Source organism: Nothoprocta perdicaria, unplaced genomic scaffold (genome assembly GCF_003342845.1).
Source record: "Nothoprocta perdicaria isolate Ctin4 unplaced genomic scaffold, notPer1 scaffold_9, whole genome shotgun sequence".
In the NCBI taxonomy this organism is placed as follows: Eukaryota; Metazoa; Chordata; class Aves; order Tinamiformes; family Tinamidae; genus Nothoprocta; species Nothoprocta perdicaria.
Genome location: NW_020456198.1, coordinates 2,880,182 through 2,893,870, shown reverse-complemented (window position 1 = coordinate 2,893,870; position 13,689 = coordinate 2,880,182). Strand labels below are relative to the sequence as shown.

At 38.8% G+C, this 13,689-nt stretch overlaps 1 protein-coding gene across 1 annotated transcript in view; it reads left to right on the top strand.

Moving 5' to 3' along the window:
• Positions 1–7,513, top strand: part of KBTBD8 (kelch repeat and BTB domain containing 8) — an 8,105-nt gene extending 592 nt beyond the window's left edge. Inside the window, exons 2-4 of the mRNA XM_026052721.1 lie at positions 1,952–2,162; positions 2,768–3,882; positions 6,622–7,513. Coding sequence (XP_025908506.1) covers positions 1,952–2,162; positions 2,768–3,882; positions 6,622–7,085 — 1,790 coding nt within the window. The 3' untranslated portion in view covers positions 7,086–7,513. The remainder of the gene's footprint in view (positions 1–1,951; positions 2,163–2,767; positions 3,883–6,621) is intronic.
• The last annotated feature ends 6,176 nt before the right edge of the window (positions 7,514–13,689 follow it).

Sequence of the window (13,689 nt, the reverse complement as noted above, 5' to 3'; positions counted from 1 at the left end):
ATAGGGAGGGGTGTCTGTGGGGGGGGTGGTTCTCCCTGCTGAAGGGTGTTGGGTGGAGGTGTTTCACTGGTGGGGCCCACAGGGAGGTGTTGAGGGGTGTCTGCACAGGGGTGTTGGTTCGTGGTGGTAGTTGGAGGGAGAAGGGTTGTCTGTAGGGGACACCCCCAACGMTGCGTGTGTTCAGGGGTGGCTGAGCAGAGAGGAGGGACTGGGTTGTCTCCCAGGAAAGGCTTCTTTGAGGGTGGGTTTGTGGAGAGGAAGAAAGGAGGGTTCTGATGTGCATGGGAGGAGTATTTTGGCAAGGATGGGTGAATATCTGGGAGAAACAAAAGTTTGAAGGTGCAAAGGGGGAGGACAGTTAATAGATGAAAAAGATGTGCATGGGGAGAGAAAAGAAAGGCAATGAAAGTGCCTGGGATGGTTTCACAGCGTGAAAAACTGCAATACGAATGATGTGGTAGGTTAGGCAGAAATCCTGGGACGTGGGAATGAGTATCCATTCCTGGCCATTTTCACCAGTGCTGGAAACTGACTCTATTGCATCTGCTGGTTGAGAAACTGGCAGGATTGGGGAGCTCTTCTGAAGCATTTCAGAAATGGTAGAAAGCAAATGAAAGGCTCCTGCACTACTGGATACCTAAGAGCCTTCTTGTAAGTCAGAACCTTCTTAGGAAGGATTGGGATTGATCTAGCAAAGTATTATTTGCTTGGAATTTGCTCAGTAATGCTTAACATTGCTTCTGAAAATGTGATTCTGCCCTTCCCTGACTTATTAATTYGGAATGTTGGAGCTTAGTTACTGTGATAAAGCTTCCCTTTCATAGATTGTACCTCCAAACATAATATTTACTATCTTATTTTATTTGGAGAAAGGCATTCTTGAGACTTTTCCTATCAGTAGTTTGAGGAGACATTGCCGGGATTTGGCCCCTTGCCTCCCATCAGAAATGTGTGCCCCTTGGCAGATCTGTATTGATTTAATTGGGACTGTGCTCCAAGTTGTGTCTAAATTCTGAGCAAGAGAAATTGTAGCTGCCATATATCACTATGGATTAGGTTTTAAATCTCCTCCTATTCATCCTCCTTGTTGTTCTCTGTCCTCTGTTACCCTTTGTTTAGCCCTAAACATGTTGGAGGCATCTCTGTGCAGTCAGCAGCATTACCTGATCTGCAGCTCTTGCCACCTMATGTTTTTCTTTTGAGGTCCCCTTTGTTGTTGTTGCGCAAAAATCTTGTTTCTATTACGAAACAGATCTTTGTGCTTGAGATATTGCTCAATTTTCACTCTGGGCTTTACTTGATTAAGCATATCGTGTGCTGYTTAGGCACATATGCTCTGCTTCATTTGTTTTCACAACAATATGTGAGTTCCTTCACACCTGAGTAATTTTAGATTGTAATGGCATTTTATCTGTGGAGAAAAACATATAGTCCTGTATACAAATTTATGTGGATTTATCTAATGGATTTGTTGCCTSCATACTTATTGTGGAATACAAGGGCTGTTTCCTTATGACTGTGCTATTACCAATAGTTTGTGCAAGTTAGTAGCTGGTTCCTGTTTCAGTATAAAGTTAGTACATATACAAAGACATGCGTCATGGTGATCGAGCTTGGGAAATTTTTTTAATTTTACATATTTTATTCACTTTTTACAAACAGCACTGCGATGTTTGTATTTTTTTTTTAAACAATATATAATAAATCTGAAATAATTACTTAAATGTTCTTTCTTAATAATGGGTATAATCATATATATTCATTTGCATAGTAGATTGGGAAAGCAACAGGAATGAAGTATCCTTGTCTTTAGTCATCACTGCAAGTTTTAGGCTTGCTGCTCATGGATGATGAGGCGCTGAAGAAGTAAGGAATATTAGCCTGTGCCAATTCTTTTGTGTGTGCCCTCTTTGTGCACATATAATAAAACTGTTTCTGTTTTACATTATAGAACCAAGTAAGTTTTCACAAACGCTGAACGGGATTCCGTCTTCAAACACAGTCAGCAGTGGAATGGACCCCTTCCATGCTTGCAGTATTCTTCAACAGCTGAAAACCATGTACGATGAAGGGCAGCTGACGGATATTGTAGTGGAAGTGGATCAYGGGAAAACCTTCTCCTGTCATAGGAATGTTCTTGCTGCAATCAGTCCTTATTTCAGGTATAATGAATGCATCCTCTAATGAATGTATAATGAAAATATAGCCCACATCTCTACTAATACTCCGTTGAGAATATTCTAATATTCTCAGTGACCGTATAGCAGACTTAGTAAATAACTCTCTGCTTTTAATGCCAATGAATTATCAATATGTATTTTTTTCTTGTTGTTTTTCAAAGGAGCCTTTCTCTGCTCAAACTCTCATGTATTTTAAAAAGTAAAAATTCTTCCAATATTGAGGAGTCCTGCATACAGTAACAGCATAATTCAACTCTTTGTTTCCTTTTAATGTTATATATTCTAGCATACTAGAATATATGTAGGGAATGCGTATTGGATGTTGGACTTGCTAGGTTAAGGGTTTTGCTTATATAAATTTTAATTCCTATTTGCATGCTTTTTTGTTTTGGTTTTTTGTTTTTGCTTCAGGAAGTCTAGAACTGCTTTTAAATGTAGGTACCCAAGCAGGACAGTGTACCATCTTGTTGTATTTGTGATGGTGTAAGGGCAGGCACATTGGGATTAGCTTTGCAGTATAGTTTGATTTCTCTTACCTATAGCTAGAAGGGGCTTAAAAATAAACTGCCATTCTTTTTTCTTTTCAGATCTATGTTCACTAGCGGCCTTACGGAGAGTACCCAGAAAGAAGTTCGCATAGTTGGTGTTGAAGCAGAGTCAATGCATTTAGTATTGAACTATGCATATACCTCCAGGGTAATGCTGACAGAGGCCAACGTTCAAGCTTTGTTCACTGCAGCTAGTATCTTCCAGATTCCTTCCATACAAGACCAGTGTGCTAAATATATGATCAGCCATTTGGACCCGCAGAACTCCATTGGGGTGTTTATCTTTGCTGATCACTATGGTCATCAGGAGCTCAAAGAAAGGTCCCAAGACTACATTCGTAAAAAGTTCCTGAGTGTCACCAAAGAGCAAGAGTTTCTTCAGCTGAGAAAAGACCAACTCATAAGTATACTCAACAGCGATGACTTAAACGTAGACAAGGAAGAGCATGTTTATGACAGCATTATAAGGTGGTTTGAGCATGAACAAAATAAGAGAGAAGTGCACCTTCCAGAAATATTTGCCAAATGCATCCGTATGCCTCTGTTGGAAGAGACATTTTTAGAGAAAATCCCTCCCATGTTTGCACAGGCGATGGCCAAAAGCTGTGTACAAAAGGGACAACGTAGTGCCAATGGCTATACTCAACGGCTTGGAATGACTGCTTCTGAAATGATCATATGCTTTGATGCTGCCCACAAACACTCAGGAAAGAAGCAAACAGTGCCTTGTTTAGATTCGGTCACAGGGAGAGTGTTTAAACTATGCAAGCCACCAAATGACTTGAGGGAGGTTGGAATTCTTGTATCTCCTGATAATGATATTTACATTGCGGGTGGTTACAGGCCAAGCAGCAGCGAGGTCTCCATTGACCACAGAGCAGAGAGTGATTTTTGGATGTACGATCACTCGAGCAATAGGTGGATTCCAAAAGCTCCTTTGCTGCGAGCCAGAATAGGCTGCAAATTGGTTCATTGCTGTGGTAAACTGTATGCAATAGGTGGGCGTGTTTATGAAGGAGATGGGCGAAACTCCCTCAAGTCTGTGGAGTGCTATGACAGCCGAGAGAACTGCTGGACAGCTGTGTGCCCAATGCCCGTGGCGATGGAGTTTCACAGTGCTGTGGAATATAAGGATAACATCTATGTTTTACAGGGTAAGGTGGTTTGACTCTGTTTGGTGTTATGCTGGAAGTGGGGAGTGTCTAAACGGACTGTCTGTGCACCTTAGAAAAGCCACCTTTTCTGGAAATCGGAGGAGTGCTATGGGGTAATGAGGTAGGAGGAAAACGGGTGAAGGCAGCGGCGAAGAGCGAGGCTGTTGTTTGACTTCTTGTGCTCTGGGGACATGTTACTAAGTTGTAGTCTTGAATTATTGCATTAATTACAGTTCTGGTATTGCTATAATCATTTAGTATTAAATATTAGAATGAAAATTCCATAATAACCTTCCTTATATAAGGTGATATACACTAATGTTGGGRGGGGGGAAGTGGTCTTATGAAGCACTTTATATTTAGCTAAATCTGTGAAAATTCCTGCCATCTGTCTTTGATACCTTGTAAAAGTCAACTAACCACTGAGACCCTTCCCTTTCCCTCCTGCTATTAGAAACATTTTAGGTAGCCAAGAAAGTTGGTTTATCTCTTCCTGATTAGCTTGGTTTCTTGGGTCAATAGTTATAGTATGGCCCTTCCGTCCTTTATTCCTGTAAATGACCAGATTTATTGGTGTGTTGAATCTTCATTCTTAAACAAGTGGGTTAGGTACAATTTTAGYACCAACCATGATAGTTCCATTGTTGTTCCATTACAGAAACCCCTGAATCAGAATAATATACAGTGATTAAAGCATACATGCTGACAAGGGTATATTAGTGTGATCTCGGTCTTTATGCCTATGAAAATGATCTGATGGGAAAGATATTTGTAATTGCTCTAGGCTGGAAATTGCACATTCCAGGACTCTGGAAAGAATACTTTCTTCTTCTCTTGGCTGGTAATCTGTATGGCTACATAYATATATAAGCCATACAGCAGTCTGCACTTAAGTGATGGTATCCGTAGAGCTGGAGTGAGAGTCCCAAGAGACAGAAAGAAATGTGGGGGAGATTGATTTGATTTCTTTTTAGTTTGGTTTTTTATTTGCTTAGTTCCAACTCTATATAAACATTTGCAAAAGTCAGGATCTTAAGTTCATAGCAGGCCCTTTTTGAATTGCTTTCTATACACCAGCTGGGACCACAGGACAGAAACAGCATAGAACATACTGTGAAATCATTAATACTTACCAGAAGAAGTCAACCTGACTTCCTGGCTCTGCATTTTTGCCACTCAGTGAGGTTAGTGGTTTCCACATGATCTGTAGAGATGGTATTTTCTTCTTTTGGTGTTTCTATATTAGGTTWGGCTCTTGCTGGCTGTGGCTGTAGATAATTCTGTTATATGAGCAAGTTTACTGTATCTGTGTTTTTCTGGTGGGTCAGAGGTCTGTTTTATATCACTAAAAAGGAATGCTGAGGAATATTTAGTTTAGTATTTAGTTTAGTTAGGATACATCTTAATCCATAAACATTCCCTAGAACTGCTAAATATGGATTTTTTTTAATAGAAATATTGTAACAGGTGGAAACTGTAAAATAAGAACACTTCTTGTTTACAGATTTTTAGCTACACTTAATTCTGTGCTTGGATGGTCTTAAAGTCAACTCAGTGCTTTCGTAAATAAGGAAGCTGATGCACTCTGCTAACCAGCAAATCATAATGATTTGCATTGTGAAACAAAATGACTTCTCTGAATCTCATGGTAAAACCTTAATTGACTTGCGCTGAAGTACTTTTTATGAAAAGTTACATTTCCATTTTCCTAGAGAGAGCTTTTAAATTTGAAGTAGTCAGTAAGGACTGACTTGGGACTTCAAAATACTGACTAAGAAACAAGAATCAATCATAGGAGACTATGCTGTGGACCAAAAGTGAATAGTTAAAAGATGTGTTATCTGTAAGACCTAGTCTGTTAAGCTATTTGCCACCTGTTTAGTTGTATTACGTTTGTATTTTTTTTTTTTTTAACTTGAGTTGTTTGTTAACATTGCAGGTCAAAATTCTTACATGTGAAATCATACCTAATTTGAACTCTGCTCATTTTTGGCAAATGTTAGCATTTTTTTTCCGTAGTCTTTACAAAAGGCAAAGTGATTTTTCGGTGTCCCTTTTACCAAGTTGGCAGAGTACAAGCTTTCAATGAGCTGAACTTGTGTTAGCCACAGGCTGTAGACATTACTTTGTGCAGTCAGTAGAAGAGCTGCCTTGTTATCCAGTCACAAAAGTAATGATGAATCAGTAGCTTCACACAAAGAATCACGTGGCATCCTTTTCAATAAATCAAACTAAATAATTAATCCAGCCACATGATGCAAATGGTTATAAAATCTGTATGTAGTGTAAGACAATTAATTGCTCACATTTAACAAGCTTTTTAAATTCCACCTTTCTTTTCCCCATCTGTAGAAGACACATTTTGTAAAAAAAACCATGAACCAAACAAATACTTCTGACACTTAAAGTTTGGAATCTTGAAAAGTTTTGTTCCAGATTCTCAAGTAGGATCTACTAGTAGTAAAGAACAGCCAGGAGATACACAAAACATTTTATCTCTCCTGTCTTTCAAACTCTTGTCTTTTCCAGCCTGGATATAAACTCAAAATGGACTTTATGTAGGCTATCAGTATTTTTATGCRCTTGATGCATAGTAATGGTAAGTGTATTGTTATGGGGTCAGGGCAYTTGAAGATTGGGTCTGCGTATTTGGAAAAGATGTGTGGAAGCTCAGTGGTTGCAGAACTCATTTTCTGGAAACGATGCATAAGTTGTTTCCTTTGTCCTCTCTCTTTTCAGGGGAATTCTTTCTCTGCTACGATCCTCAGAAAGATTACTGGGGATTTTTGACCCCAATGACTGTGCCTAGGATCCAAGGCTTGGCTACTGTATATAATGACTCCATCTACTACATAGCTGGAACCTGTGGAAACCATCAACGTATGTTTACCATAGAGGCCTATGACATTGAGCAAAACAAATGGACTCGAAAAAAAGACTTCCCATGTGACCAATCCATTAATCCGTATATAAAACTTGTCCTCCTCAAAAACAAACTCCATCTGTTTGTCAGAGCTACTCAAGTCACTGTTGAAGAACATGTTTTCCGAACCAGCAGGAAGAATTCGCTCTATCAGTACGATGAGGTTACTGACCAGTGGCAAAAAGTGTATGAGACTCCGGATAGACTCTGGGATTTGGGCCGGCATTTTGAATGTGTTGTTGCTAAATTGTATCCGCAGTGTCTTCAGAAAGTTATTTAACTTTTTTTTTTTCAGTAACAAGCCTTAGTGATTTCAGTGGTAATATGATGCTAGAGAAAACATGTCTTAAAAGAAAACAAAGAAATTCTGTCAGTATTTATTGTAAGCTGAAACAGGCAGTTTTTTGTATATGGGGATGGGTGCTCTTCAAAGGTTGCAGTCTGGGAGGGAATTACTGATTCAGTTTCCTATTTACTGATATTTTTCCTGGGAAATGAGAAGGAGGTTACAAAGTGCAATTATCAGCATTTTTTTTTCTGGTAAACACTTAATCATGTCATACTAGAGCAATGTTTTTGTGGTAAGAACAAATTAAGTGGAGGAGCCAGGATAACTATGCACTACAGGGAAAGAAAATCTAGCATTAATAGCTAGGGATGTCCAAGCTGTTTTGAAGTGACTTTTTTCCTCTTTTTTTTTTTTTCCCTTCTCTCTCTCTCTCTCTCTCTCTCTCTCTCTCTCTCTCTCTCTCTCTCTTTTTTTTTTTTTAAATTCGGGTAAAATTTGAGGCAATATCACTAAATCTTTTAGATTGTTTGAAAGTACATAGAGGAATGGGAGATTCTGATTCTTGATGATCTTTTTTTTTGTATTGTTTTTGAAATCTGCTAAGATGTTCCTAATATTGTTTGTGCACTACAGTTCGGGAGAAATACTCAAGTAAGAGTTAGAATATGGAGTATCCCAGAAGGAGGCCTGTGTAGGTTACTGTACCATTTCCTGAGTGGATTTTCTTTAAAACTGAGATTTTTAAAAACAAACAAACAAAATCCCAACACGTATTTTCTGCCACTTAGATGTAGTGCTTTAAAAGCATTTTTTTTCTCTACACTGCTTAAAATATCTGTCATCCCATAAAGGGCTTTAATCCAAAAGTTGATGGTGCTAGTACATTTTTAATACTTGTTTGTCTGAAATGGGCTAGCCTTATGCCTGTTATTTCCGTGGAGTGTCTGTCTGTCTTCAGGCCCTGTCCTGTCATCAGATTGTCTTTTTTAACATTTTTACTGCAGTGGTAGATTCTTGCACAGAATGATSACAGGATATGGCCTTAGTGATACTAGTTTGTGGAGTGTCCTTTCAATATCCACTAGAGCACAGTGCTATGTGCAGTGTTAGTTATGTGCTCCAATAATTCTGAAAAGTGTAGTTTAACTCTTCTTTTTTTCCCTGTAATCAAGCTCTCAAATATGTTTTCTTTCATTCTAATCTATAATGTGAAAATTTGCACTACTGAGCTGTCTTCATAATCCAGTGTATTAAAGCAAAATTGACAGTAAGTGTCCACGGCTTAAATAAGCTTAGATGCAAATACAGAATAAAGATCCAATACATTGCAGCACTTTTCTCTATGTATTAAACATTGAGCTTATTTTTAAGGCATAAATTCAAAATTTAACCTCTACTTCAGTAACGAGGACTGCATAGAAAAGGGAAAAGATTAATCTTAGAACTCTTCTCAGCTACAATTTGCCATGTTTAGTTTGTTGCAGACAATTCTTTCAGAGCAAAGAGTATGTTACCTTACCCTGCTGTATTTCTGCAAATTGACTGAAGTAAAACAGTTAACTTGGAATGGCAGTGGCCATCATTGCCTGTAAGTGCTTACCCTGATCTAGTTTTAAAAATACATGGTGTCAGTAGGCCCAATACTTAGCTCGCCAATGTTTATCCCCCTGGCATGGTTGAGAATTTGGATAATGTTCATTTACTATAGGGTCTTGCTGTTCCCAAATAGATTTTTTTTTTTTTTTTCTTATCTAAAGGATGGCTCACCTGGTTCTGTTTCTTAATTCATGCACAAAATGTTAAAATGGCAAAAACAAACAACTGTGAAATGAAATGGAAAAAAAATGCCTCTTTGCATTACATACCTCATCTTCCAGAGTTTCACCAAACAGCTTTTTTTTTTTTTAAATGCGAGTGCTTGCATTTTTTTTTCTTTTTCAGAAGTAAAGTTGAAGTTGACAGCATTTGCTAAGCCTGCATTTTACAACAGTGTTGAGTATGTTGCTGTTTCTTTGTTTAGTTTTCTTCTGGATATTTTATAAATATATATATCCATAGCCAAGAATAAGAGCGTGGGGTTTTTTTTGTTGTTGTTTAAGTACAACTATTTCCTTTTAAATTCTCCTTAGTCCTTGGCTAGCTCTCTTTGCGCTGTTGTAGGCCTCTAGCTGCAAGCTTTCTGAAGCACCCTCCCTAACAGTGTTGCATTTGTGTGTAAACCATCTTTTTGCAAAGTGTTATGTAACTTTTCTTGTTTTCATTTTGTTTTTGTTTTTTTTTTCCAAGCTTGGTTGAGTATTTACATGACTTCTTGCTGCTTTTTGACAATCTTCTATATTTATTTAGTAGAACAAATTTCAATATATTACTTGAAACTATGAAATAGAATTGAATTAGCAATTGACTGGTCATGTGATGTATAGAAGTACAATATGCTGTGGTTAATTCTGCAGTAGGTTTGTTAATTTTGTTTATCTGCACTAAAGTACGAAGATCTGCATTCTGTTTAACCATTCGAACCGAGGGTATGATCCAAGTCTGTAATGTTTTTAAAAGCTAAATCCTGGAAATTGCTGTGAGAGTAGAATATACCGAATCTTTTGCATGAGGGGTTTGAGACAGTAACGTAGCTGTGACATTTTGCCAATTCTTAAATGCTTTTATGTTTTGCTGRAAGTCAGATTCCTGGTAAAATTTTGCTTTAGAGTCAGACTCAAGTAAACTTGCACAGCACAAAAAGAAAACACCCTGCACCAAAGGTACTAATGATATTTAAGCAGAGAGCTGTACGTTTTGCCTGCTTAGTGTTTTCCTGCATTCATTTATTTCACTTTATTAAATGAATTTTTAGCGTTCTAAGGATTTACATCAATGTAAGTGTTTTCTCCAAAATTATTTTGGAAGGTTATTTTGGAAGGAAATATCTTAAAATTTCCGCTTGATTCAATTAGTAGAACTCAAAATAACTAAAAGCAATCTTGGTGCACAAAACATGCAGTGTATGTTCTACAAGAAATCGAAGATCTCCCTGTTCGTGAGGCTGTTTAGAAATGGCATCCAACATTCAGTGCTCAGGTATGTTAGTAAGAAGTACTGTAGTCCTATGAGGGCAAATGTGTGGATTTTTAAACATTTTTGCCATAATTGCACAATTTTGCATTTTTACTTAATGTCATGTTATGTTTCTTAAAATAAACCTATTGTTGAAATACAATTGACTAGCTGTTTTTGTGATAAGCAACTTTTGTGTAMAATTTTAGTAGACTGAACTTCTGAAATCACTCTTTGCTTGTCACTTCTTGTACTTTTGTTCCTCAGTTGCATGTAACCTCACACCTCTGATTGCAGCACTGCTGTCTTGTTCGAGCTGGAAGGTGCYGAGCTCTGCTTTTTGTCTAGTTCTTCCTGGCCGCTCAGGGCTAACTTCTCCTTTGCTCACACAGACACCATCGTCTTGCTTTACCTTCTGCCCTGGTGACAGCACATAGCACGTCTACCTGTAAGTTTTACTGTTTGCTTGAAAATCCGTGTTCCCCCTCAGAGACTGGCTAATGGCTTTAGCAGTGATGCAAAGTCATCGCCAGCTTTGAAAGCAGTGTGAACTTGTCACCTCGGAGAAGGGATTCCTATRGTCAGGTTCTTACAGACTTTCTTTTTTTTCCCCCCTCAGCTTGAAGACTTGTCTGGAAGTAATTTGAAGATACCTGGCAATTTGCTCTCAGCAGAAGCAATTCAGGAGTCCCAGGCAAATGGTTACTGCGTATGCTCAGATCAACTCTCCGGCACACGTGCAGTAAGTCAGACAAATTGGGCTTATTTAGTAGGCTGTCTGTGCTGCAAGTGGCCGTGACAGGCTGCTCACGGGCTGCTTGGTGCAGTCTGCAGCTTTCTGGGGATTGCTGAGTGATAATCCCAGTCTCAGGTGAGGTTGTGCTGACAGAGCCACGCTCCTGGTGGCCAGTTCAGAACGTTTTGCTTTCCTCAGTCAGACCGAATGGCGATCTAAAGCTAATTAAAGCACCTAGGAATCCTAGTCTCTTTTGTATGATCGTTGATTCATTTTGTGTAATTWTAGCATTACTCTTCAAACAGTTGAGCTTCTTTCCTGCAGCCTCCACGTCAGCATGTACTGGACAACTTTGACATCTCCTATTTGCAGCTTCCTGTTGGTAGAAAGAGACTTCTCTGCAGGAATTAGTGGAGCAAAACTCCTGCCTGTCCCTCTGTATTCCTGTGCAAATTTGCAGCTGTTGCATTGAAATTGAGGGATGCTTCCTCTTCAAGAACTAAAAAGCAATGAAGCTGGGACAKAGGGAGGTAGATTTACTGACCTGCTTGTTTGCAGTGGGCTGAATAAATCAGCAACACAGACAACTTTGTACCCTACTTGCTTCCATATCCAGTGTCTCTATTAGGACCATGAAATACTGATGGCTACAGACAACATTAAATAAAATTGGCTATATTTTAATGCAATCTATAGAGTTTTCTAATAAACTAGTGGATAAGAGTCTACACTGCTCCCGGGATGCAGTTTCTAGTGGTACTTGAATGGTAAAAACATTCTAACCTGAATCTTCCTATCTGCTGTCACCTTTGCTCTGTCTGAACCTCCAAGGACTTGGAAGGAAAGATTTCTCTAGTGCTGTATTTATGGTTTGTCAAYGTGTTAGCATGAAGTAAACTGCTGGGACAGAATGAGCTGAAGGAGACAAAATTATTTATCTTTTAAGAACAGCAATAACAACAACAAAAAAGACAAGTCCTCCTGCATTTCCAAAGGGAAGAAGTTGTCAAAGAAAAATAAAAGACTGCAAGAAAAAGATAATAAAATTGCATCAGCTACCTGGGGACAAATTAAATTAACTCAGAGTCTACAGTATGGACAAAGCTAAAGCTTTAGAAGCTAATTGAAATTATTATCTCCTTGTAATTCTTTTTTTGACCTGAGGGGTAGAGAAACATAACTAACAGCTGTCTTAGTGGAAGCCTCAGTGGGTGCTTTGCAGTTTTCAGATTTATCTGAATGGCTCTGCAGAAAGAGATCAATGTAAGTAGTAGCTGTAAMCTTGTTCACGAAAGGTGCTTATGGAGATGCTTGCAGACTTGCAGCCAAATCATAAAAGCAGTGTCTGGAAGGTGCTCTTGATTTATAATGGCTTGGGAGAGAGAACGGGAGTAAAACTGGGACAGATGGGGCTAAGCCTTATTGTTTGACTCTCTTCTCTGTTTTCCCTTCAACTCTTGGGGAGAAAATGATCCCTGGTGTGGCTTGCTAGACCTTGTAAAATCCTTCTAATGCTTCGCTGTGTTCTGTTCCACATTTGAACACTAGCAACAGATGAGATGAGTTTGAGTGGTCAAGTTCGTATATTTTAGGAATGAGGAGCAGTAACAGCTGGATGTGGCAAGAGCTTATGTACAGTTTTGCAAATCAGTATTTTACTATACCCTATGAGTATCAAAGAGGATATTCCTYTTTCAGACATTAAATTATATTTTTCTAAAATATCTGTCTCTATTTGTATATCAATATCTATCTATCTTATCTGGGGACTTGAGAGACTGTTCCTGCCCATGGGGATGGTGGTTACTTTAGAGTCGTGCCGGTTGTATCTGGTACCCAAAGGATGTTGGAAAGGAGAGGACTTATTTTGAAGGACTTGCTGGAGGAATGGATTGTTGTGGAGGTGACACCAACACATTCAGGCGTGTGCAGGTTTGTCCACGAGTATCCCCAAAGCAAAACAGCTTCCCTTTGTGTTAGATAATCAACAGGGACGCTCCTTGGCAGTCCAATGTCAAAACCCAATTAATTGTAGCCCTGTGATGTTCTTTTTGGGCCTAGCAGCATATTTGCATATGCAGCATGTGGGAAAATACCTCGCAGCAGGGCAGCAGTGTGCAGGCAGCAGATGGAGAAAGAACCATAACGAGGGAGCCTTTCCCTGCTCTCTGCAGTAAATAACACTGTTCTGCCTCCAAGGGAGCAGGGTTAGGCTAACGAAGCTTGGCCCCCTTTCCTAACGTCTAGTTATGTACACTTCGCTGCTGGCGTAAGTTTCTGCACTTTATGCAAGCATTAATGCAAAAATTCACAGTGAGAGTGTATCTATTAACTTCAGCTAACTTTATGTGGTCGAGCTACAGTTTAACAAGCTATGTCAAGAACAGCAGAACCAGCAAAGCCTGATTTCCAATGCGTCTCTCCATAGTGGATTCCCTGAAGCATAATAATAAAGACTGTTATTTAACTTTCTGCAAGAAACAGTGGAATGKTTTTTTTTCCTCTTTAGCCACTTAATTTCATAAAACATGTGTAGACTTTTTTTTTTCTTAAACATACTTGAGACTTTAGCACCTTAATTAAATGTAGTCTTAGACTATCATCTGGGATGTGTGGTAACAGGTAGTGAATTAATGGCAATAAGGTTAAAAAAAAAACCACCAGCTGAAGAATATTTTTTTTATTATTATCTATTTATGTATTTTTTTTTTTTTTATTGTAAGCACTGAGTAAAGAAGGCATGGCTCTGCTTGAAGAGGAGCAAGGGGAACAAGATTAGGGACAGCCTCTTTACATACTGCCTAAGAA